Raw genomic sequence first — 27,946 nt, forward strand, 5'->3', positions numbered from 1 at the left:
CTCATGCCAGGGTTTCTTTATTGTACTATTTTCTACATTGTAGAATGATAGTGAAGACATCAAAAGTAATGAACACATATGGAATCATGTAGTAACCAACAAAAAAATAAATAGTGTTAAAGAAACCCAAATATATTTTATATTCTTCAAAGTAGCCACATTTTGCCTTAATGAAAGCTTTGCACACTCTTGGCACTCAACCAGCTTCACATGTAATGCTTTTCCAAAAGTCTTGGGAGTTCCCACATATGCTGAGCACTTGCTGCTTTTCCTTCACTCTGAGGTCCGACTCATCTCAAACCATCTCGATTTGGTTGAGGTCGGGTGATTGTGGAGGCTAGGTCATCTGATGCAGCACTCCATCACTCTCCTGAGTAAAACAGCCCTTACACAGCCTGGAGGTGTGTTGGGTCATTGTCCTGTGGAAAAACATATGAGCCCAAACCAGATGGGATGGCGTGTCACTGCAGATTTCTGTGGTAGCCATGCTGGTTAATTGTGCCTTGAATTCTAGATAAATCACAGACAGTGTCACCAGCAAAGCACCATCACACCTCCTCCTCCATGCTTCACGGTGGGAAATACATATGTGGAGACCATCTGTTGATCTACATCTATACCTACCTATATCTGTTGACCTACATCTATACCTACCTATATCTGTTGACCTACATCTATACCTACCTATATCTGTTGACCTACATCTATACCTACCTATTTCTGTTGACCTACATCTATACCTACCTATATCTGTTGACCTACATCTATACCTACCTATATCTGTTGACCTACATCTATACCTACCTATATCTGTTGACCTACATCTATACCTACCTATATCTGTTGACCTACATCTATACCTACCTATATCTGTTGACCTACATCTATACCTACCTATATCTGTTGACCTACATCTATACCTACCTATATCTGTTGACCTACATCTATACCTACCTATATCTGTTGACCTACATCTATACCTACCTATATCTGTTGACCTACATCTATACCTACCTATATCTGTTGACCTACATCTATACCTACCTATATCTGTTGACCTACATCTATACCTACCTATATCTGTTGACCTACATCTATACCTACCTATATCTGTTGACCTACATCTATACCTACCTATATCTGTTGACCTACATCTATACCTACCTATATCTGTTGACCTACATCTATACCTACCTATATCTGTTGACCTACATCTATACCTACCTATATCTGTTGACCTACATCTATACCCTATATCTGTTGACCTACATCTATACCTACCTATATCTGTTGACCTACATCTATACCTACCTATATCTGTTGACCTACATCTATACCTACCTATATCTGTTGACCTACATCTATACCTACCTATATCTGTTGACCTACATCTATACCTACCTATATCTGTTGACCTACATCTATACCTACCTATATCTCTATACCTGACCTACATCTATACCTACCTATATCTGTTGACCTACTATATCTGTTGATCTACATCTATACCTACCTATATCTGTTGACCTACATCTATACCTACCTATATCTGTTGACCTACATCTATACCTACCTATATCTGTTGACCTACATCTATACCTACCTATATCTGTTGACCTACATCTATACCTACCTATATCTGTTGACCTACATCTATACCTACCTATATCTGTTGACCTACATCTATACCTACCTATATCTGTTGACCTACATCTATACCTACCTATATCTGTTGACCTACATCTATACCTACCTATATCTGTTGACCTACATCTATACCTACCTATATCTGTTGATCTACATCTATACCTACCTATATCTGTTGACCTACATCTATACCTACCTATATCTGTTGACCTACATCTATACCTACCTATATCTGTTGACCTACATCTATACCTACCTATATCTGTTGACCTACATCTATACCTACCTATATCTGTTGACCTACATCTATACCTACCTATATCTGTTGACCTACATCTATACCTACCTATATCTGTTGACCTACATCTATACCTACCTATATCTGTTGACCTACATCTATACCTACCTATATCTGTTGACCTACATCTATACCTACCTATATCTGTTGACCTACATCTATACCTACCTATATCTGTTGACCTACATCTATACCTACCTATATCTGTTGACCTACATCTATACCTACCTATATCTGTTGACCTACATCTATACCTACCTATATCTGTTGACCTACATCTATACCTACCTATATCTGTTGACCTACATCTATACCTACCTATATCTGTTGACCTACATCTATACCTACCTATATCTGTTGACCTATATCTACATCTATACCTACCTATATCTGTTGACCTACATCTATACCTACCTATATCTGTTGATCTACATCTATACCTACCTATATCTGTTGACCTACATCTATACCTACCTATATCTGTTGACCTACATCTATACCTACCTATATCTGTTGACCTACATCTATACCTACCTATATCTGTTGACCTACATCTATACCTACCTATATCTGTTGACCTACATCTATACCTACCTATATCTGTTGACCTACATCTATACCTACCTATATCTGTTGACCTACATCTATACCTACCTATATCTGTTGACCTACATCTATACCTACCTATATCTGTTGACCTACATCTATACCTACCTATATCTGTTGACCTACATCTATACCTACCTATATCTGTTGACCTACATCTATACCTACCTATATCTGTTGACCTACATCTATACCTACCTATCTATATCTGTTGACCTACATCTATACCTACCTATATCTACATCTATACCTACCTATATCTGTTGATCTACATCTATACCTACCTATATCTGTTGACCTACATCTATACCTACCTATATCTGTTGACCTACATCTATACCTACCTATATCTGTTGATCTACATCTATACCTACCTATATCTGTTGACCTACATCTATACCTACCTATATCTGTTGACCTACATCTATACCTACCTATATCTGTTGACCTACATCTATACCTACCTATATCTGTTGACCTACATCTATACCTACCTATATCTGTTGATCTACATCTATACCTACCTATATCTGTTGACCTACATCTATACCTACCTATATCTGTTGATCTACATCTATACCTACCTATATCTGTTGATCTACATCTATACCTACCTATATCTGTTGACCTACATCTATACCTACCTATATCTGTTGACCTACATCTATATCTGTTGACCTACATCTATACCTACCTATATCTGTTGACCTACATCTATACCTACCTATATCTGTTGATCTACATCTATACCTACCTATATCTGTTGACCTACATCTATACCTACCTATATCTGTTGACCTACATCTATATCTGTTGACCTACATCTATACCTACCTATATCTGTTGATCTACATCTATACCTACCTATATCTGTTGATCTACATCTATACCTACCTATATCTGTTGATCTACATCTATACCTACCTATATCTGTTGACCTACATCTATACCTACCTATATCTGTTGATCTACATCTATATCTACCTATATCTGTTGACCTACATCTATACCTACCTATATCTGTTGACCTACATCTATACCTACCTATATCTGTTGATCTACATCTATATCTGTTGACCTACATCTATACCTACCTATATCTGTTGACCTACATCTATACCTACCTATATCTGTTGACCTACATCTATACCTACCTATATCTGTTGACCTACATCTATACCTACCTATATCTGTTGATCTACATCTATACCTACCTATATCTGTTGACCTACATCTATACCTACCTATATCTGTTGACCTACATCTATACCTACCTATATCTGTTGACCTACATCTATACCTACCTATATCTGTTGATCTACATCTATACCTACCTATATCTGTTGACCTACATCTATATCTGTTGACCTACATCTATACCTACCTATATCTGTTGACCTACATCTATACCTACCTATATCTGTTGACCTACATCTATACCTACCTATATCTGTTGACCTACATCTATACCTACCTATATCTGTTGACCTACACCTATACCTACCTATATCTGTTGATCTACATCTATATCTGTTGACCTACATCTATACCTACCTATATCTGTTGACCTACATCTATACCTACCTATATCTGTTGACCTACATCTATACCTACATCTATATCTGTTGACCTACATCTATACCTACCTATATCTGTTGACCTACATCTATACCTACCTATATCTGTTGACCTACATCTATACCTACCTATATCTGTTGATCTACATCTATACCTACCTATATCTGTTGACCTACATCTATACCTACCTATATCTGTTGACCTACATCTATATCTGTTGACCTACATCTATACCTACCTATATCTGTTGACCTACACCTATACCTACCTATATCTGTTGACCTACATCTATACCTACCTATATCTGTTGACCTACATCTCACAAAGATACGGAGGTTGAAACCGAAAATCTCAATTTTGGACTCCAAACCAAAGGACACATTTCCACTGGTCTAATTTATATTACTGGATTACTGGATCCCAGGACCAGTGGTGTACCAGAGACGTTGAATGCCGAAGGGGAGGAGCAGGAGTAGACGTGACACTTCTTATTGGTGTTCTTTAGTGGTGGATTTTTTGCAGCAATTTGACCATGAAGGCCTGATTCACACAGTCAATTTCCGAGGCTGGTAACTCCAATGACCTCTGGGTCTTCCTTTCCTGTGGCAGTCCTCATGAGAGCCAGTTTCATCATAGCTTTTGATGGTTTTTGTGACTGAACTTGAAGAAACTTTCAAAGTTCTTGAAATTTTACACATTGACTGACCTTCATGTCTTAAATTAATGATGAACTGTCATTTCTCTTTGCTTATTTGAGCTGTTCTTGCCTTAATATGGACTTTGTCGTTTACCAAAAAGGGCTATCTTCTGTATACCATCCCTACCTTGTCATAACACAACTGCCTCAAATGCAATAAGAAGGAAAGAAATTCCACATATTAACGTATAACAAGGCACATTTTCTAGTGTGTAATTGACTGTACATTTGTTTATTCCATGTGTAACTCTGTGTTATTGTTTGTGTCGCACTGCTTTGCTTTATCTTGGCCAGGTCTCAGTTTTAAATGAGAACTTGTTCTCAAACTGCCTACCTGGTTAAAATTCTAGATTTTTTCCCCCTCTGGTTGCCCATTTAACATTTTTGATAGAAATTTGGTAAGACTGATTTAAGTTTCCCTGCATTAAAGTCTCTGGCCACTAGGAGCGCCGCCTCTGGGTGCGCGGTTTCCTGTTTGTTTATTTCCTTATACAGCTGACAGAGTGCGGTCTTAGTGCCAGCATCCATTTGTGGTGGTAAATAAACAGCCACGAAAATGATGGATGAAAATTCTCTAAGCAAATAGTGTGGTCTACAGCTTATCATAAGATACTCTACTTCAGGCGAGCAAAATCTAGAGACTTCCTTAGATTTCGTGCACCAGCTGTTGTTTACATATATGCACAGACCGCACCCCCTCATTTCACCGAAGTGTGCTGGTCTATCTAGCCGGTGCAGCGTGTATCCCGCAAGCTCAATATCCATGTCATCATTCAGCCATGATTCTGTGAAACATAAGATGTTAAAGTTGTTGATGTCCCGTTGGATATTCGTGATCGTACCTCGTCTAATTTATTGTCCAAGATTGCACATTGGCGAGTAGTATTGTAATATTGACGCTAACGACAGCTTTCCCACTCGCCGTCTGCGGATCCTTACGAGTGACGCTGCTCTGTGTCCTCTGTACCTGCGTCTCTTCCTCTTGCAAATAACAGGGATGTTGGCCTTGTCGGGTGTCTGAAGTACATCCTGTGCATCCTGCTTGTTGAAGAAAAAATATTAGTCTGATCCATGGTGAGTGATCGCTGTCCTGATATCCAGAAGCTCTTTTTTTTGCCGTAAAATACGATGGCAGAAACATTATGTACAAAATAAGTCACAAATGACGTGAAACCCCCCCACATAACAGCACAATTGGTTAGGTGCCGTAAAAATGCTGCCATTTCTTCTGCTGCCATTTTACTTGTGTAATTGGCCGTTTAATCCGTTTCTTGATATGCCTGACAGGTGGATTATCGTGGCAAATGAAAAACACTCACTAGCAGGCAGGTAAACAAATGTGTCCATTTGAGAAATAATCTTTTTGTTTGTATGGAACATGTCTGTGATCTTTTATTTTAGCTCATGAAACAAACACTTTACATGTTGCAATGATATTTTTGTGAAGTTTTTTGTTCATATCCCTCAAATATCCAATAAACGGGTGCCAATATATTAAAATAGGCCAATGTGGAGACAGATAGGCCAATGTGGAGACAGATAGGCCAATGTGGAGACAGATAGGCCAATGTGGAGACAGATAGGCCAATGTGGAGACAGATAGGCCAATGTGGAGACAGATAGGCCAATGTGGAGACAGATAGGCCTTCCCGTATCTGAAACTACATGGTCATTGATGTTTACTGATCGTGAAAGCATGCAGTTACTTGCTGTATAACTCTGATGATAGAGCTACATGTGTGCAATCGTTTTGCATGCAATAATCTGACATTTGTTGTTCTGACTAAGCTCTTCAAGAGATACTGATATTACAACATTTATTTAACAATTCCTTGAAAATGGCACACAGTTGTCAGTGGTTTTAGCAGAGCTGAGGGTCTCCTTGCCCCACAGCAGGCAAATCGAACGCTCAGCAATGTATTGTGATGTTTTATAAAACTCTACAGAACCCTAACCTCCAGCTATTTTTTTAACATTTTATTTCACCTTTATTTAACCAGGTAGGCTCGTTGAGAACACCTTTATTTAACCAGGTAGGCTAGTTGAGAACAAGTTCTCATTTGTAACTGCGACCTGGCCAAGATAAAGCATAGCAGTGTGAACAGACAACAACACAGTTACACACGGAGTAAACAATAAACAAGTCAATAACAGTAGAACAAAAAGCTAGAACTCTGACCTAGAAGGTGTTGCAGCATCTTTGGGTTAATCTGTAAATCTAGTTTTTTTTCTGATTATATGTGTGAACAACTCTTCACACAGATGTCTAGATGAAGTGGAGGTGTTTGTCTGGTGCAATGCCGTAGTTGTCCTTGTTGTCTTCAAAAACCGTAGTGAGGCCCTTCAGGTAGAGAGAATGGAGACCGTCTATATCATCCTTAGTGGGAGAGGGGGTCTGGACCACTGGAATAGGTCTACCCACTGGAGAGAGAGAGAGAGAGAGAGAGATGAAAGGGGGTCTGGACCACTGGAATAGGCCTACCCACTGGAGAGAGAGAGAGATGAAAGGGGGTCTGGACCACTGGAATAGGCCTACCCACTGGAGAGAGAGAGAGAGAGAGAGAGATGAAAGGGGGTCTGGACCACTGGAATAGGCCTACCCACTGGAGAGAGAGAGGGAGAGATGAGAGGGGGTCTGGACCACTGGAATAGGCCTACCCACTGGAGAGAGAGAGAGATGAAAGGGGGTCTGGACCACTGGAATAGGCCTACCCACTGGAGAGAGAGAGAGAGAGATGAGAGGGGGTCTGGACCACTGGAATAGGCCTACCCACTGGAGAGAGAGAGAGAGAGATGAGAGGGGGTCTGGACCACTGGAATAGGCCTACCCACTAGAGAGAGAGAGAGATGAGAGGGGGTCTGGACCACTGGAATAGGCCTACCCACTGGAGAGAGAGAGAGAGAGATGAAAGGGGGTCTGGACCACTGGAATAGGCCTACCCACTGGAGAGAGAGAGGGAGAGAGGGGGGTCTGGACCACTGAATAGGCCTACCCACTGGAGAGAGAGAGAGAGAGGGGGGGGTCTGGACCACTGGAATAGGCCTACCCACTGGAGAGAGAGAGAGAGAGATGAAAGGGGGTCTGGACCACTGGAATAGGCCTACCCACTGGAGAGAGAGAGAGAGAGAGATGAAAGGGGGTCTGGACCACTGGAATAGGCCTACCCACTGGAGAGAGAGAGGGAGAGATGAGAGGGGGTCTGGACCACTGGAATAGGCCTACCCACTGGAGAGAGAGAGAGATGAAAGGGGGTCTGGACCACTGGAATAGGCCTACCCACTGGAGAGAGAGAGAGAGAGAGATGAGAGGGGGTCTGGACCACTGGAATAGGCCTACCCACTGGAGAGAGAGAGAGAGAGATGAAAGGGGGTCTGGACCACTGGAATAGGCCTACCCACTGGAGAGAGAGAGGGAGAGAGGGGGGTCTGGACCACTGAATAGGCCTACCCACTGGAGAGAGAGAGAGAGAGAGGGGGTCTGGACCACTGGAATAGGCCTACCCACTGGAGAGAGAGAGAGAGAGAGATGAGAGGGGGTCTGGACCACTGGAATAGGCCTACCCACTGGAGAGAGAGAGGGAGAGATGAGAGGGGGTCTGGACCACTGGAATAGGCCTACCCACTAGAGAGAGAGAGAGATGAAAGGGGTCTGGACCACTGGAATAGGCCTACCCACTGGAGAGAGAGAGAGAGAGATGAAAGGGGGTCTGGACCACTGGAATAGGCCTACCCACTGGAGAGAGAGAGAGAGAGATGAGAGGGGGTCTGGACCACTGGAATAGGCCTACCCACTGGAGAGAGAGAGAGAGATGAGAGGGGGTCTGGACCACTGGAATAGGCCTACCCACTGGAGAGAGAGAGAGAGAGATGAAAGGGGGTCTGGACCACTGGAATAGGCCTACCCACTGGAGAGAGAGAGAGAGAGAGAGGGGGGGTCTGGACCACTGGAATAGGCCTACCCACTGGAGAGAGAGAGAGAGAGAGATGAAAGGGGGTCTGGACCACTGGAATAGGCCTACCCACTGGAGAGAGAGAGAGAGAGATGAAAGGGGTCTGGACCACTGGAATAGGCCTACCCACTGGAGAGAGAGGGGAGAGATGAGAGGGGGTCTGGACCACTGGAATAGGCCTACCCACTGGAGAGAGAGAGATGAAAGGGGGTCTGGACCACTGGAATAGGCCTACCCACTGGAGAGAGAGAGAGAGAGAGATGAGAGGGGGTCTGGACCACTGGAATAGGCCTACCCACTGGAGAGAGAGAGAGAGAGATGAAAGGGGGTCTGGACCACTGGAATAGGCCTACCCACTGGAGAGAGAGAGGGAGAGAGGGGGGTCTGGACCACTGAATAGGCCTACCCACTGGAGAGAGAGAGAGAGAGGGGGGGTCTGGACCACTGGAATAGGCCTACCCACTGAGAGAGAGAGAGAGATGAGAGGGGGTCTGGACCACTGGAATAGGCCTACCCACTGGAGAGAGAGAGGGAGAGATGAGAGGGGGTCTGGACCACTGGAATAGGCCTACCCACTAGAGAGAGAGAGAGATGAAAGGGGGTCTGGACCACTGGAATAGGCCTACCCACTGGAGAGAGAGAGAGAGATGAAAGGGGGTCTGGACCACTGGAATAGGCCTACCCACTGGAGAGAGAGAGAGAGAGATGAGAGGGGGTCTGGACCACTGGAATAGGCCTACCCACTGGAGAGAGAGAGAGAGAGATGAGAGGGGGTCTGGACCACTGGAATAGGCCTACCCACTGGAGAGAGAGAGAGAGAGATGAAAGGGGGTCTGGACCACTGGAATAGGCCTACCCACTGGAGAGAGAGAGAGAGATGAGAGGGGGTCTGGACCACTGGAATAGGCCTACCCACTGGAGAGAGAGAGAGAGAGATGAAAGGGGGTCTGGACCACTGGAATAGGCCTACCCACTGGAGAGAGAGAGAGAGAGAGAGAGAGAGAGAGAGAGAGAGAGAGATGAAAGGGGGTCTGGACCACTGGAATAGGCCTACCCACTGGAGAGAGAGAGGGAGGGGGGTCTGGACCACTGAATAGGCCTACCCACTGGAGAGAGAGAGGGGGGGGTCTGGACCACTGGAATAGGCCTACCCACTGGAGAGAGAGAGAGAGGGGGGTCTGGACCACTGAATAGGCCTACCCACTGGAGAGAGAGGGAGGGGGTAGAGAGGAAGAGGGTTCATCCATATTTATCTCTCTATAACCCACTGGGATGGTCAGGTGCCACAAAGATGGACTTGGGAAAATTGCAGTTCTCTCAGAACAGGGCAGCACGGCTGGCCTTTAAAAGCACACGGAGAGCTAACATTAATATATATATGCCATTTAGCTGACGCTTTTATCCAAAGCGACTTACAGTCATGTGTGCATACATTCTACGTATGGGTGGTCCCGGGAATCGAACCCACTACCCTGGCGTTACAAGCGCCATGCTCTACCAACTGAGCCACAGAATGACATGCATGTCAATCTCTCATGGCTCAAAGAGGAGGAGAGATCAACTTCATCACTACTTGTTTTTGCAAGAGGTGTTGAAAAGCTGAATGTACCGAGCTGTCTGTATAAAATACTTGCACACATCTCGGACACCCAAGCCTACCCCACAAGACAAGCCACCAGAAGTCTCTTCACAATCCTCAAGTCCAGAACAGACTATGGGAGGTACACAGTACTACATAGAGCCATGACTACATGGAACACTATTCCACAGTACTACATAGAGCCATGACTACATGAAACTCTATTCCACAGTACTACATAGAGCCATGACTACATGAAACTCTATTCCACAGTACTACATAGAGCCATGACTACATGAAACACTATTCCACAGTACTACATAGAGCCATGACTACATGGAACTCTATTCCACAGTACTACATAGAGACATGACCACATGGAACTCTATTCCACAGTACTACATAGAGCCATGACTACATGAAACTCTATTCCACAGTACTACATAGAGCCATGACTACATGAAACACTATTCCACAGTACTACATAGAGCCATGACTACATGGAACTCTATTCCACAGTACTACATAGAGACATGACTACATGGAACTCTATTCCACAGTACTACATAGAGCCATGACTACATGAAACTCTATTCCACAGTACTACATAGAGCCATGACTACATGGAACTCTATTCCACATCAGGTAACTGATGCAGCAGGAGAATCAGATTTTTTAAAAACTGGTAAAAATACACATAATGGAACAACGGGGACCGTGAAGAGAATCACAATGGCACAGACACATGCATACATTGTGATATCGTTGTGTGGTGGTATTAAACATTTTGTATTGTAGATATGTAGTGGTGTAATAATTTTATATGATGTACAGTTTTATATTTAGTTTTATATGTAATATGTAAGTGCTTTAATATTTTTGGACCCCAAGAAGAGTAGCTGCTGCCCTGGCAGGAACTAATGAGGATCCATAATAAACCCCAGGAAGAGTAGCTGCTGCCTTGGCAGGAACTAATTGGGATCCATAATAAACCCCAGGAAGAGTAGCTGCTGCCTTGGCAGGAACTAATTGGGATCCATAATAAACCCCAAGAAGAGTAGCTGCTGCCTTGGCAGGAACTAATGTGGATCCATAATAAACCCCAGGAAGAGTAGCTGCTGCCTTGGCAGGAACTAATGTGGATCCATAATAAACCCCAGGAAGAGTAGCTGCTGCCTTGGCAGGAACTAATGGGGATCCATAATAAACCCCAGGAAGAGTAGCTGCCGCCTTGGCAGGAACTAATTGGGATCCATAATAAACCCCAAGAAGAGTAGCTGCTGCCTTGGCAGGAACTAATGTGGATCCATAATAAACCCCAGGAAGAGTAGCTGCTGCCTTGGCAGGAACTAATGTGGATCCATAATAAACCCCAGGAAGAGTAGCTGCCGCCTTGGCAGGAACTAATTGGGATCCATAATAAACCCCAGGAAGACTAGCTGCTGCCTTGGCAGGAACTAATGGGGATCCATAATAAACCCCAGGAAGAGTAGCTGCTGCCTTGGCAGGAATTAATGGGGATCCATAATAAACCCCAGGAAGAGTAGCTGCTGCCTTGGCAGGAACTAATGGGGATCCATAATAAACCCCAGGAAGAGTAGCTGCTGCCTTGGCAGGAATTAATGGGGATCCATAATAAACCCCAGGAAGAGTAGCTGCTGCCTTGGCAGGAACTAATGGGGATCCATAATAAACCCCAGGAAGAGTAGCTGCTGCCTTGGCAGGAACTAATGGGGATCCATAATAAATATAAATACTCACTGGCGAGATAGGGGAGAAAGTGTGTGTGTGTCTCATACCAACAGTGTGTATGGGCTGTCTGTAGGGCAGTAGACCAAAGCTGTACTGGAACACTCCTCTCCCGGTGAACAGCGGCAGTGCCACTCCCATGAGCCTTTGCAGGTGGTCCTGTAGCCAGCGGAGCGGCGAGCCGGTAGGGTTGGTCATCTGGTCGAAGAGCTCATTCTCCCCAAAGGAGAACACAGGTACTAACTGAGCCCTATAGATACAGTACATTAACATAAAATCTAGCTTTATTTCTACAGTACATTTCAGGCATGGATTCAACGCAATGCGCTTCGCAGGAAAAAACTAATGAAAAAACATGCAATACTACACAACAAACGTATGAGGATAAAAAAAAAAATGAAAAAACATGCAATACTACACAACAAATGTATGAGGATAAACAACTAAAGAATAACAATAAAAGCTGAATGAATAAAAGCACCCTGAGGAAAATCAAAGCTAGAAAGGTTTTAAGATCTCTTTTAAAAATGCCCCCAGTTAGGGCCCCTCAGGTTCTCTGGCTGGCTATTGCAGAGGATGGGGGCATAGTAGCTAAAGGCTGTCTCTCCATGCCTCTTGGTTCTAGGCTTGGGGATAGTTAAAAGGCCAGAGGACCTGAGGGACCTACTGGGTACATAACTTAAAGCATGTCTGGGGGTGCACAATCATGGATTGATTTAAAAACCAATGGAATAATCTTAAACTCACAGGCAGCCAGTGCAGAGCCTTTAAAATCAAATCAAATGTTTGTCACTTGCGCCAAATTGAACATGTGTAGAACTTACTGTGAAATGCTTACTTACAAGCCCTTAACCGACCATGCCGTTTTAAGATAATAAGAGTTTAAGAAAATATTTTCCAAATAAACTAAAGTAAAAATAAATAAAATATCACAATAAAAATTACAATATCGAGGCTATATACAGGGGGTACCGGTGCTGAGTCAATGTGCCAGGATACAGGTTAGTCGACGTAATTATTAAGGTAATATGTACATGTAGGTAGAGTGACCATGCATAGATAATAAGCAGCGAGTAGCAGCAGTCTATGTAAATAGTCCAGGTGGCCATTTGATTAATTGTTCAGCAGCAGTCTTATGAGGTAGAAGCTATTTGGACCTAGACTTGGTGCTCTGGAACCGCGCGATAGCAGATAGTCTATGACTTGAGTGGCTAATATAGAGGTCCTGGATGGCAGGAGGCTTGGTGGATGTATTATCTTGGCAGTGATGTACTGGGTCGTACGCACTACCCTCTGTAGTGCTATAAGGTCGGATGCCGAGCAGTTGCCATACCAGGCGGTGATGCAAATGGTCAGGATGCTCTCAATGGTGCAGCTGTAGAACCTTTTGAGGATCTGGGGACCCATAACAAATCTTTTCAGTCTCCTGAATAGGCGTTATCGTGCCCTCACGACTGTCTTGGTGTGTTTGGACCATGATGGTTTGTTGGTCATTTTCGGCCCTCCTTTTTCTGTAGTCCACGATCAGCTCCTTTGTCTTGCTCACGTTGAGAGAAAGGTTGTTGTCCTGGCACCACACTGCCAGGTCTCTGACCTCTTCCCTATAGGCTCATCGTTGTCGTGATCAGGCCTACCGCTGTTGTGTCGTCAACAAACTTGATGAGGGTGTTGGATTTGTGTTTGGCTACGCAATTGTGGGTGAACAGGGAGTACAGGAGGGGACTAAGCACACACCCTTGAAGGGCACTGCTGAGGATCAGCGTGGCAGATGTGTTGTTGCCTACCCTTACCACCTGGGTGTGGCCCGTCAAGAAGTCCAAGATCCAGGTGAAGGTGTTTAGTCCCAGGGTCCTTAGCTTGGTGATGAGCTTTGTGAGCACTATGCTATTTTTATTTAACTAGAAAAGTCAGTTAAGAACAAATTCTTATATACAATGACGGCCCGAACCAGATGGGATGGCGTGTCGCTGCAGAAAGCTGTGGTAGCCATGCTGGTTAAGGCCAAACCAGATGGGATGGCATGTCGCTGCAGAATGCTGTGGTAGCCATGCTGGTTAAGGCCAAACCAGATGGGATGGCGTGTCTCTGCAGAATGCTGTGGTAGCCATGCTGGTTAAGGCCAAACCAGATGGGATGGAGTATCTCTGCAGAATGCTGTGGTAGCCATGCTGGTTAAGGCCAAACCAGATGGGATGGCGTGTCGCTGCAGAATGCTGTGGTAGCCATGCTGGTTAAGGCCAAACCAGATGGGATGGCGTGTCGCTGCAGAATGCTGTGGTAGCCATGCTGGTTAAGGCCAAACCAGATGGGATGGCGTGTCGCTGCAGAATGCTGTGGTAGCCATGCTGGTTAAGGCCAAACCAGATGGGATGGCGTGTCGCTGCAGAATGCTGTGGTAGCCATGCTGGTTAAGGCCAAACCAGATGGGATGGCGTGTCTCTGCAGAATGCTGTGGTAGCCATGCTGGTTAAGGCCAAACCAGATGGGATGGTGTATCTCTGCAGAATGCTGCTGGTAGCCAAACCAGATGCTGGTTAAGGCCAAACCAGATGGGATGGCGATGGGCGTTGCTGCAGAATGCTGTGGTAGCCATGCTGGTTAAGGCCAAACCAGATGGGATGGTGTATCTCTGCAGAATGCTGTGGTAGCCATGCTGGTTAAGGCCAAACCAGATGGGATGGCGTGTCTCTGCAGAATGCTGTGGTAGCCATGCTGGTTAAGGTCAAACCAGATGGGATGGCGTGTCTCTGCAGAATGCTGTGGTAGCCATGCTGGTTAAGGCCAAACCAGATGGGATGGCGTGTCTCTGCAGAATGCTGTGGTAGCCATGCTGGTTAAGGTCAAACCAGATGGGATGGCGTGTCGCTGCAGAATGCTGTGGTAGCCATGCTGGTTAAGGCCAAACCAGATGGGATGGCGTATCTCTGCAGAATGCTGTGGTAGCCATGCTGGTTAAGGCCAAACCAGATGGGATGGTGTATCTCTGCAGAATGCTGTGGTAGCCATGCTGGTTAAGGCCAAACCAGATGGGATGGCGTGTCTCTGCAGAATGCTGTGGTAGCCATGCTGGTTAAGGTCAAACCAGATGGGATGGTGTATCGCTGCAGAATGCTGGCGTAGCCATGCTGGTTAAGGCCAAACCAGATGGGATGGCGTGTCAGAATGCTGTGGTAGCCATGCTGGTTAAGGCCAAACCAGATGGGATGGCGTGTCTCTGCAGAATGCTGTGGTAGCCATGCTGGTTAAGGTCAAACCAGATGGGATGGCGTGTCGCTGCAGAATGCTGTGGTAGCCATGCTGGTTAAGGCCAAACCAGATGGGATGGCGTGTCGCTGCAGAATGCTGTGGTAGCCATGCTGGTTAAGGCCAAACCAGATGGGATGGCGTGTCGCTGCAGAATGCTGTGGTAGCCATGCTGGTTAATTGTGCCTTGAATTCTAAATAAATCACCAACGGTGTCACACGCAAAGCACCCTCACACCTCCTCCTCCTCCACCATGCTTCACGGTGGGAACCACACTCCTCCTCCTCCATGCTTCACGGTGGGAACCACACTCCTCCTCCTCCATGCTTCACGGTGGGAACCACACATGCAGAGGTCATCCGTTCACCTACTCTGCGTCTCAAAAAGACACGGCGGTTTGGAACCAAAAATCTCAAATTTGGACTCCTTTAGTAGTGGTTTATTTGCAACAATTCGACTATGAAGGCCTGATTCACGCAGTCTCCTATGAAGAGTTGATGTTGAGATGTGTCTGTTACTTGAACTCTGTGAAGCATTTAGTTGGGCTGCAATCTGAGGTGCAGTTAAATCAGTTAAATCTAATGAATTTGTCCTCTGCAGCAGAGGTAACTCTGGGTGTTTCTGGGTCTTCCTGCAGCAGAGGGAACTCTGGGTCTTCCTGCAGCAGAGGGAACTCTGGGTCTTCCTGCAGCAGAGGGAACTCTGGGTCTTCCTGCAGCAGAGGGAACTCTGGGTCTTCCTGCAGCAGAGGGAACTCTGGGTCTTCCTGCAGCAGAGGGAACTCTGGGTCTTCCTGCAGCAGAGGGAACTCTGGGTCTTCCTGCAGCAGAGGGAACTCTGGGTCTTCCTGCAGCAGAGGGAACTCTGGGTCTTCCTGCAGCAGAGGGAACTCTGGGTCTTCCTTTCCTGTGGCGGTCCTCATGAGAGCCAGTTTCATCATAGCGCTTGATGATGTTTACGACTGCACTCAAAGAAATGTTCCACATTGACTGACCTTCATATCTCAATGTCATAATGGACTGTCATTTCTCTTAGCTTATTAGGGCTTTTTTGCCATAATATGGACTTGGTCTTTAAAGCAAATAGGGATATCTTCTGTTTACTAACCCTACCCTGTCACAACACAACTGATTGGTCAAACGCATTAATAAGGTGGCTACATTGAAGAATCTCAAATATATCATATATTTTGATTTGTTTAACACTTGTTTGTTTACTACATGATTCCATATGTGTTATTTCATAGTTTTGATGTCTTCACTATTATTCTACAATGTAGAAAATAGTAAAAATAAAGAAAAACCCTCGAATGAGTAGTTGTGTCCAGACATTTGACAGGTACTGTATTTCAGTCTGTACTAGCAAAACAGTCCTGTAGTTTAGCATCCATGTCATCTGACCACTTCCGTATTGAGCGAGTCACTGGTGCTTTCTGCTTTAGGTTTTGCTTGTAAGCAGGAATCAGGAGGATAACATTATGGTCAAATTTGCCAAATGGAGGGCGAGTGAGAGCTTTGTGAAGTAAAGGTGGTTTAAAGTTTTTTGTTGTTGTCTGGTTGCACATGTTACACGCTGGTAAAAAGGTAAAACTGATTTAAATTTGCATCCCTAGGAGCGCCACTTCTGAATTAGTTTTTTCTTGTTTGCTTACGCAGTCTTAGTGCCAGAAACCGTTTGTGGTGCTAAATAGATGTCTACAAAAAATATAGATTAAAACACTCTTGGTAGATAAAAAATATATATATATATATTCACCTTTATTTATTTAACCAGGTAGGCTACTTGATAACCAGTTCTCATTTGCAACGGCAACCTGGCCAAGATAAAGCAAAGCAGTTCGACACAAACAACAACAGTTACACATGGAATAAACAAACATAGGGTAAATAATACAATAGAGAAAGTCTATATACAGTGTGTGCAAATGAGGTAAGATTAGAGAGGTAAGGCAATAAATAGGCCGTGGTGGTGAAGTAATTACAATATAGCAATTAAACACTGGAGTGATAGATGTGCAGAAAATGAATGTGCAAGTAGAGATACTGGGGTGCAAAGGAGCAAGATATAATAAATAAATAAATACAGTATGGGGATGAGGTAGTTGGGATGGGCTATTTACAGATGGGCTATGTACACGTGCAGTGATCTGTGAGCTGCTCTGACAGCTGGTGCTTAAAGCTAGTGAGGGAGATATGAGTCTCCAGCTTCACTGATTTTTTCTATGGAGAATGCATGGTCGTGTGGATATTAACATTACACTGGGACCAGCAGGGCATTAAGGGACCAGCTGGGTATTAACATTACACTGGAACCAGCTGGGTATTAACACTACACTGGGACCAGCTGGGTATTAACATTACACTGGGACCAGCTGGGTATTAACATTACACTGGGACCAGCTGGGTATTAACATTACACTAGGACCAGCTGGGTATTAACATTACACTGGGACCAGCAGGGCATTAAGGGACTAGCTGGGTATTAACATTACACTGGAACCAGCTGGGTATTATAACACTACACTGGGACCAGCTGGGTATTAAGGGACCAGCTGGATATTAAAATGACAATGGGACCAGCCGGGCAGTAACATTACACTGGGACCAGCCAGGCATTAACATTACACTGGGACTAGCTGGGCATTAGCATTGCACTGGGACCAGCTTGGTATTAACATTACACTGGAACCAGCTGGGTATTAACATTACACTGGGACCAGCTAGGTATTGACATTACACTGGGACCAGCTGGATATGAAGGGACCAGCTGGGTATTAACATTACACTGGAACCAGCTGGTTATTAACATTACACTGGGACCAGCTGGGTATTAACATTACACTAGGACCAGCTGGGTATTAACATTACACTGGGACCAGCTGGGTATTAACAAGACACTGGAACCAGCTGGGTATCAAGGGACCAGCTCGGAGTAACATTACAATGGGACCAGATGGGAATTAACATTGCACTAGGACCAGCTGGGCATTAAGGGAACAGCTGGGGATTAACATGACACTGGGACCAGCTGGGTATTAAGAGACCAGCTTGATAGTAAAATTAAACTGGGACCAGCTGGGTATTAACATTACACTGGGACCAGCTGGTTATTAACATCACACTGGGACCAGCTGGTTATTAACATTACACTGGGACCAGCTGGGTAATAACATTACACTGGGACCAGCTGGATATTAACATTACACTGGGACCAGCTGGATATTAACATTACACTGGGACCAGCTGGGTATTAACATTACACTGGGACCAGCTGGCTATTAACATTACACTGGGACCAGCTGGGTATTAACATGACACTGGAACCAGCTGGGTATTAACATGACACTGGGTCCAGCTGGGTATTAACATGACACTGGGTCCAGCTGGGTATTAACATTACACTGGGACCAGCTGGGCATTAAGGGACCAGCTGGGTATTAACATTACACTGGGACCAGCTGGATATTAACATATACACTGGGACCAGCTGGGCATTAATATTACACTGGGACCAGCTGGGCATTAACATTACACTGGGACCAGCTGGGTATTAAGGGACCAGCTGGATATTAACATTACACTGGGACCAGCTGGATATTAACATTACACTGGGACCAGCTGGATAGTAGCATGACACTGGGATCAGCTGGGCATTAAGGGACTAGCTGGGTATTAACATATACACTGGGACCAGCTGGGTATTAACATTACACTAGGACCAGCTGGATATTAACATTACACTGGGACCAGCTGGGTATTAACATTACACTAGGACCAGATGGATATTAACATTACACTGGGACCAGCTGGGTATTAACATTACACCGGGACCAGCTGGATATTAACATTACACTGGGACCAGCCGGGCATTAACATTACACTGGGACCAGCTGGGTATTAACATGACACTGGGACCAGCTGGGTATTAACATTACACTAGGACCAGATGGATATTAACATTACACTGGGACCAGCTGGGTATTAACATTACACCGGGACCAGCTGGATATTAACATTACACTGGGACCAGCCGGGCATTAACATTACACTGGGACCAGCTGGGTATTAACATTACACCGGGACCAGCTGGATATTAACATTACACTGGGACCAGCTGGGTATTAACATTACACCGGGACCAGCTGGATATTAACATTACACTGGGACCAGCCGGGCATTAACATTACACTGGGACCAGCTGGGTATTAACATTACACTGGGACCCGCTGGGTATTAAGAGACCAGCTTGATATTAACATTGCACCGGGACCAGCCGGGCTTTAACATTACATCAGGACCAGCCAGACATTAACATTACACCGGGACCAGCCGGGCATTAACATTACACTGGGACCAGCTGGGCCTTAATGAACACCACAAGCATACAGTATATTAACATTAATACTTGAATATGTGGACATCTATAAGTACCTAGGTGTCTGGCTAGACTGTAAACTCTCCTTCCAGACTCATATCAAACATCTCTAATCGAAAATCAAATCTAGAGTCGGCTTTCTATTCCGCAACAAAGCCTCATTCACTCACGCCGCCAAACTTACCCTAGTAAAACTGACTATCCTACCGATCCTCGACTTCGGCGATGTCATCTACAAAATGGCTTCCAACACTCTACTCAGCAAACTGGATGCAGTCTATCACAGTGCCATCCGTTTTGTCACTAAAGCACCTTATACCACCCACCACTGCGACCTGTATGCTCTAGTCCGCTGGCCCTCGCTACATATTCGTCGCCAGACCCACTGGCTCCAGGTCATCTACAAGTCCATGCTAGGTAAAGCTCCGCCTTATCTCAGTTCACTGGTCACGATGGCAACACCCATCCGTAGCACGCGCTCCAGCAGGTGTATCTCACTGATCATCCCTAAAGCCAACACCTCATTTGGCCGCCTTTCGTTCCAGTTCTCTGCTGCCTGTGACTGGAACGAATTGCAAAAATCGCTGAAGTTGGAGACTTTTATCTCCCTCACCAACTTCAAACATCAGCTATCTGAGCAGCTAACCGATCGCTGCAGCTGTACATAGTCTATCGGTAAATAGCCCACCCATTTTTACCTACCTCATCCCCATACTGTTTTTATTTATTTACTTTTCTGCTCTTTTGCACACCAATATCTCTACTTGTACATGACCATTTATCACTCCAGTGTTAATCTGCAAAATTGTAATTATTCGCCTACCTCCTCATGCCTTTTGCACACAATGTATATAGACTCCCCTTTTTTTTCTACTGTGTTATTGACCTGTTCACACTGCTATGCTTTATCTTGGCCAGGTCCCAGTTGCAAATGAGAACTTGTTCTCAACTAGCCTACCTCGTTAAATAAAGGTGAAATAAAAAGAAATAAAAAAAAATAAAAAAAATTAAAACACACCACACCTAATATTGAATTACAATATTCAATACACGTGTTTCAGATGTTTCAAACCTAGCCGTGTTCAGACATCTACCTGTTTTTCCCACCTACCCGTGTTCAGACGTTCAGACATCTACCTGTTTTTCCCACCTACCCGTGTTCAGACGTTCAGACATCTACCTGTTTTTCCCACCTACCCGTGTTCAGACATCTACCTGTTTTTCCCACCTACCCGTGTTCAGACATCTACCTGTTTTTCCCATCTACCCGTGTTCAGACATCTACCTGTTTTTCCCACCTACCCGCGTTCAGACATGCTTCCCACCTACCCATGTTCAGACATGCTTCCCACCTACCCGCGTTCAGACATGCTTCCCACCTACCCGCGTTCAGACATGCTTCCCACCTACCCGCGTTCAGACATGCTTCCCATCTACCCATGTTCAGACCCAGGATTGGGGTGAACTACATTTCAATTCCAGTCAATTCAGGAAGCAGAAATACCAATTGATATTCAGGTTGCTTTTATTTGGTCTTCCCAGACAGTCTCCCTTCCCAAAACGAACCAGGCCTGACCCTGAACTGGCATGTTCAGGGTGGTTTGTATGGACACAAGCGTATTCTTTCTAAACGGTTTTCTCCCCGAATTAAGTCCCTTGGCTAATCTCTAAAATGACCCGTCTGGCTGCCCACTACATACCATACTGCTCGCTGGAATTTAAATGGATTTGACCCAAACCCTGTTCAAACGTAACTGTTTTTCAGGCCTACCAGTGTTTCAGACCCACCTGTACTTCATGCCTACCAGTGTTTCAGACCCACCTGTACTTCAGGCCTACCCGTGTTTTAGTGCCAGTTTGATGAATCCCTTGCGGTGTAGAATCTGAAGGGTGAGAGCTCCCGGTCGGGCGTCTAGAGCCTCTGGAGCGCCCCCTATAGCCACCACCGCCACATTACCTCCTCTAGGAGCTGAGAGCAGGTAGGACAGGCTGGCTTTCTCACTGGATACCAGACCTGGCATGAACACATAATACACACATCACACACCGTAACCCCAATTACACACACACACCCTAAACCTAATTACACACACACACACACACACACACACACACACACACACACACACACACACACACACACACACACACACACACACACACACACACACACACACACACACACACACACACACACACACAGGATGTTTTGAAGGGTCCCCAGATCCTCAAAAGGTTCTACAGCTGCACCTTCGAGAGTATCCTGACCAGCTGTATATAGCCTCCACTTCACCGCCTGGTATGGCAAGTGGTTGGCATCTGACCGTTAAGCGCTACAGAGGGTAGTGCGTACGGCCCAGTACATCACTGGGGGCATGCTTCCTAGGACCAAAAGTCTAGGACCAAATTAACAGCTTCTACTCCCAAGCCATAAGACTGCTGAACAATTAGTCAAATGGCTACCTGGACTATTTACATTGACCCCCCCCCTACCTTTACCCCTACCCCACACAATGACTCGGTACCCGGGGCGGCAGCGTAGCCTAGTGGTTAGAGCGTTGGACTAGTAACCGGAAGGTTGCGAGTTCAAACCCCCTGTCGTTCTGCCCCTGAACAGGCAGTTAACCCACTGTTCCCAGGCCGTCATTGAAAATAAGAATATGTTCTTAACTGACTTGCCTGGTTAAATAAAGGTAAAATTAAAAATAAATAAAAATAAAAAAAACCCTGTATATAGCCTCCACATTGACACTGTACCGTAACAGCCTGTATATAGCCTCCACATTGACTCTGTACCGCAATACCCTGTATATAGCCTCCACATTGACTCTGTACTGTAATACCCTGTATATAGCCTCCACATTGACACTGTACCGTAACAGCCTGTATATAGCCTCCACATTGACTCTGTACCGTAATACCCTGTATATAGCCTCACATTGACTCTGTACCGTAATAACCTGTACATAGCCTCGTTATTGTATTGTGTTACTTTTTATTCTTTTTTTGCTATAGTTTATTTGGTAAATGTTTTTTTAACTCTTTCTTGAACTGCATTGTTAGTTAACTTTTTATAGCTGCAGGGTCAGTATTGAGTAGCTTGGATGAAAAGGTGCCCATTGTAAGCGGCCAGCTCCTCAGTCTCAGTTGCTAATATATGCATATTATTATTAGTATGGGATAGAAAACACTCTAAAGTTTCCAAAACTGTCAAAATATTGAAAATATTGAAAATACTCCATGTTCCATAGCCTCCCTTTGCTGGATTTAAAGGGATATGAACCAGATTCCTTTTCCTATCGCTTCCTCAAGGTGTCAGTCTTCAGACATAGTTTCAGGCTTTTATTTTGAAAAATTAGCCAGAACGACAACATCGCGTCAAGTGGTCACATGAGTTTTGCTCGCGCAACAGAATTTGGAGAGAGAGACATGTATTCAGGATGTTTCCCTGTAGACACAGAGAGAGAGACATGTATTCAGGATGTTTCCCTGTAGACACAGAGAGACATGTATTCAGGATGTTTCCCTGTAGACACAGAGAGAGAGAGAGAGAGAGAGACATGTATTCAGGATGTTTCCCTGTAGACACAGAGAGAGAGAGAGAGAGAGACATGTATTCAGGATGTTTCCCTGTAGACACAGAGAGAGAGAGAGAGACATGTATTCAGGATGTTTCCCTGTAGACACAGAGAGAGAGAGAGAGAGACATGTATTCAGGATGTTTCCCTGTAGACACAGAGAGAGAGAGAGAGAGACATGTATTCAGGATGTTTCCCTGTAGACACAGAGAGAGAGAGAGAGAGACATGTATTCAGGATGTTTCCCTGTAGACACAGAGAGAGAGAGAGAGAGACATGTATTCAGGATGTTTCCCTGTAGACACAGAGAGAGAGAGAGACATGTATTCAGGATGTTTCCCTGTAGACACAGAGAGAGAGAGAGAGAGAGAGAGACATGTATTCAGGATGTTTCCCTGTAGACACACAGAGAGAGAGAGAGAGACATGTATTCAAGATGTTCCCCTGTAGACACAGAGAGAGAGAGAGAGAGAGAGAGAGACATGTATTCAGGATGTTCCCCTGTAGACACACAGAGAGAGAGAGAGACATGTATTCAGGATGTTTCCCTGTAGACACAGAGAGAGAGAGAGACATGTATTCAGGATGTTTCCCTGTAGACACAGAGAGAGAGAGAGCCATGTATTCAGGATGTTTCCCTGTAGACAGAGAGAGAGAGAGAGAGACATGTATTCAGGATGTTTCCCTGTAGACACAGAGAGAGCCATGTATTCAGGATGTTTCCCTGTAGACACAGAGAGAGAGACATGTATTCAGGATGTTTCCCTGTAGACACAGAGAGAGAGACATGTATTCAGGATGTTTCCCTGTAGACAGAGAGAGAGAGAGACATGTATTCAGGATGTTTCCCTGTAGACACAGAGAGAGCCATGTATTCAGGATGTTTCCCTGTAGACACAGAGAGAGCCATGTATTCAGGATGTTTCCCTGTAGACAGAGAGAGAGAGACATGTATTCAGGATGTTTCCCTGTAGACAGAGAGAGAGAGAGACATGTATTCAGGATGTTTCCCTGTAGACACAGAGAGAGAGAGAGACATGTATTCAGGATGTTGAATGGATGGATGATGAGTACTTGCGAGCTCACACACTGTATGTACACAGTCAGCCACTTGCCTGTTGTGAAATAGAGTTGGGTAAGTCTGTCTGACAGAGGAGTGGAGGGGGAAGAGGTGTGTGTGTGTGTCAGTGTTACCTACTTGGTCAGCATTGTCAGATATTTCAACAGAAACTTTCTCAACTGGACTGAGAAAATACAGTGTGTACACACACACTACACACTACACAACACAACACACACACCACACTACACACACACACACACACACACACTACACACACTAACCACTCAGCCTTTTCTCCACACATGATTTCGTCCCTGAAGTGGGATATCAGGGTCAGAGGTTAGGGGTTAGAGTTCAGGGTTACTAACCTCCACACATGATGTAGTCCCTGAAGATCAGGATCAGTCATCAGAGGTTAGGGGTTAGAGGTCAGAGTTACTAACCTCCAAACATGATCTAGTACCTAAAGAAGGGTATTAGGGTCAGGGGTTAGAGGTTAGGGTACTAACCTCCACACATGATGTAGTCCCTAAAGAAGGGTACTCTGAACCAGAATGGCAGCATCAGGAGGTAGGGGGTCAGCCCGGGGAACAGCGAGGAGAACCCTGACGCCTCCGTACAGAAGTTCCCAAAACCCCCCGCCACTAGAACACCATGGGGGTGGAACCCAAAGATGTAGTTAGAACCAGGGTCCAGATCCACCATCTTTATGAGCTGGGGAGGGGGGGGAGAAACAGGTACTGTAGTTAGAACCAGGGTCCCCAGTCCACCTGGTCGTGCTGCTGCTCCAGTTTCAACTGTTCTGCCTGCGGCTATGGAATCCTGAGCTGTTCACCGGACGTGCTACCTGTCCCAGACCTGCTGTTTTCAACTCTCTAGAGACAGCAGGAGTGGTAGAGATACTCTTAATGATCGGCTATGAAAAGCCAACTGACATTTACTCCTGAGGTGCTGACTTGCTGCACCCTCGACAACTACTGTGATTATTATTATTTGACCGTGCTGGTCATCTATGAACAGAAGAACATCTTGGCCATGTTCTGTTATAATCTCCACCCGGCACAGCCAGAAGAGGACTGGCCACCCCTCATAGCCTGGTTCCTCTCTAGGTTTCTTCCTAGGTTTCGGCCTTTCTAGGGAGATTTTCCAAGCCACCGTGCTTCTACAGCTGCATTGCTTGCTGTTTTGGGGTTTTAGGCTGGGTTTCTGTACAGCACTTTGAGATATCAGCTGATGTACGAAGGGCTATATAAATACATTTGATTTGATTTGTGTGTATTGGTGTGTGTGTTTAAATTGGGGTGTGCAGTAGACCTAGGTTTCATTGATATTAATGTGAGCGTCGCACACAGTGAAAGAGTTACGGCCCATGTAGGAAGCCTGTTAGTGTTCGGGTTATAGTTTAGAGTCTTACATTGAGAGGGAAGTAGTCTCTGAAGTGTTTCCAGACGCTCCAGTTCCGAAGCCACTCTGACCTCCGACCCCCACTGGTGGGTGTGTCCCTGTCCAGATACAGCCAACCAGCATACAGCGCAGCCAGAACCCACCAGTCAGAGACGCATAGCAACACATAGCCTGCTAGACAGCACTGGGCTGGGGGAGGGGGGGGGAGACATGTCACTGGTCAGTTACTCTCTGGGTGGGAGAGAGGGAAGACATGTCACTGGTCAGTTACTCTCTGGGTGGGAGAGAGGGAAGACATGTCACTGGTCAGTTACTCTCTGGGTGGGAGAGAGGGAAGACATGTCACTGGTCAGTTGCTCTCTGGGGGAGGGGGAGTTGGCAGGAGGAGAATAATTTCACATGGTTGGTAAAGGAGAACATAGAGTAAATGTCTGCGTGCGCGCGTGTGTGTGTGTGTGTGTGTGTGTGTGTGTGTGTGTGTGTGTGTGTGTGTGTGTGTGTGTGTGTGTGTGTGTGTGTGTGTGTGTGTGTGTGTGTGTGTGTGTGTGTGTGTGTGTGTGTGTGTGTGTGTGTGTGTGTGTGTGGTGTGTGTGAGCAGAGCCAAGTGGGCGAATGCCAGCCATGCACTCTCACCCACTACCCTCTACACACACAGTACCCCTGTCCCTTACTCCTACGAAGGTGACCCCAGCTTCACAGTTGAGACGTAGCAGAGACAGAGTCAGGGTAAGGGTTAGACGGTAAGGGTTAGATGGATCAGATCATTGTGAGGTCATGGAGTCCAGAAAGAGCCAATCATATGGACCAGAAAACACAGAAACTCTAGAATCCTCTCGAGACTCTAGAATCCTCTCTATAGAATCTGAACTCCCTCCAGCTGTTACAATGGAAAGAAGAATGCTGCTAACTGCTTGGCTTCTCCACTGTCCCGTTTACTGGGCTCCCACCAGCAGTCCTCTGCTCACAAACACACGTGACCACCCGCTTGACAACGTACTAACCAGCAGCGTCACCAAAAAGGAACCTCTTCCATGGCGCCATTAGTGCCATGTCAAACTGTGGAGCAGGTGTTCCTAGATTATCCAGAACCATATCACTCCGTTATACTATACAACCCTAACCACTGATCTAGGACCAGATCACACTACCCCAGCCCAAACCTGAACCATTAGACACTAACCTAACCACTAACCTAGGACCAGTCTAATCGTCATGGGGACAGACACTAAACTGACATTAGACCAGACAGTCAATAAAGATATTGATTAATTTGTGCAAGCCTTTGTGTTACCTACTTTTGCTGATAAATAGTCTCTCTAGTCTAATCAGAGTTACTATTTACTCTATTTAGCAACACACGGATTGATTTACCTTTCAAATCAAATAAAAATGTTATTTGTCACATACACATGTTTAGCAGATGTTAAAGTGAGTATAGCGAAACATTACAGCAGCACCATCAGACTAACGTCAGCGTAATGAACCCCTCTCTCTCTCTCACACACACACACACACACACACACACACACACACACACACACACACACACACACACACACACACACACACACACACACACACACAGATAAACACACACACACACACACACACACACACACACACACACACACACACACAGATAAACAAACACACACACACACACACACACACACACACACACACACACACACACACACACACACACACACACACACACACACACACACACACACACACACACACACACACACACACACACACACAGAGAGAGAGGCTTACCTAGCGCCAGGAAAGAGAAAACCCACTGCAGCACAGCAGCTGTCTGGAGTCTCCTCCGCAGCGGGATGTTTAGCGGAGCGAACTGGATCTTCATCTCCGGGAAAGACGCAACCTTTCCGGCTACAAGGTTAGTCTGTCTGGTCCCCTTCTCTCTGTCTTTCTGTGTGTGTGTGTATGAGGAAACTCGTTGCTGTTTTCAGTGAAAGTTCCTAATTTGATGCAACTAAAAGTTCTGAAACTGAAGGGCTCGGGCAGCGCTGTGGAAGTTCTGTTATTCAGTTGTTGCTGGTCTCTAGTTCACCTTCCTAATGGAGTTAAACTCTGCAAACAAACTTGAAGAAATAACAGAACAGCTTGCCTTGTAGACCCTCCTCTCATGTCACCACCCTCATCCTTGAAT

The 27,946-nt window shown here is 45.2% G+C and overlaps 1 protein-coding gene across 37 annotated transcripts; it reads right to left on the reverse strand.

The window, feature by feature from the left end:
* LOC118378042 (2-acylglycerol O-acyltransferase 1-like) lies at positions 1-27,885 on the reverse strand. 37 transcript variants are annotated; one of them, XM_052459017.1, is made up of 11 exons: positions 27,547-27,885; positions 25,778-25,956; positions 24,873-25,077; positions 21,562-21,736; positions 12,155-12,354; positions 4,182-7,247; positions 3,796-3,869; positions 3,260-3,355; positions 2,326-2,373; positions 1,510-1,869; positions 1-650 (listed from the first exon to the last, which is right to left on the reverse strand). In XM_052459017.1, the coding sequence occupies exons 1-6, from the start codon at positions 27,638-27,640 to the stop codon at positions 7,093-7,095; spliced, it is 1,008 nt and encodes a 335-aa protein (XP_052314977.1). In that variant the 5' UTR covers positions 27,641-27,885; the 3' UTR covers positions 1-650; positions 1,510-1,869; positions 2,326-2,373; positions 3,260-3,355; positions 3,796-3,869; positions 4,182-7,092. The 37 variants fall into 37 exon arrangements, with proteins under 37 accessions (XP_052314977.1, XP_052314976.1, XP_052314968.1 ...); XM_052459016.1 differs by lacking the exon at positions 2,326-2,373 and adding an exon at positions 2,802-2,909 and having other exon boundaries at positions 1,510-1,899; XM_052459008.1 differs by lacking the exon at positions 2,326-2,373 and adding an exon at positions 2,802-3,059 and having other exon boundaries at positions 1,510-1,899.
* Positions 27,886-27,946: the final 61 nt, after the last annotated feature.

Source organism: Oncorhynchus keta, chromosome 13 (genome assembly GCF_023373465.1).
Source record: "Oncorhynchus keta strain PuntledgeMale-10-30-2019 chromosome 13, Oket_V2, whole genome shotgun sequence".
Taxonomy (NCBI): Eukaryota; Metazoa; Chordata; class Actinopteri; order Salmoniformes; family Salmonidae; genus Oncorhynchus; species Oncorhynchus keta.

Bases quoted from the DNA above. Each gene is read 5' to 3' on its own strand.
- LOC118378042 (XM_052459018.1), bottom strand. From the start codon at position 27,640: ATGAAGATCCAGTTCGCTCCGCTAAACATCCCGCTGCGGAGGAGACTC. The intron at 12,355-21,561 runs GTAGGCCTGAAG...CTGTATCTATAG, and splicing joins AAACTGGCACTAAAACACGG to GGCTCAGTTAGTACCTGTGT. The intron at 7,248-12,154 runs GTATGAGACACA...CTCTCTCTCCAG, and splicing joins ACAGCCCATACACACTGTTG to TGGGTAGACCTATTCCAGTG.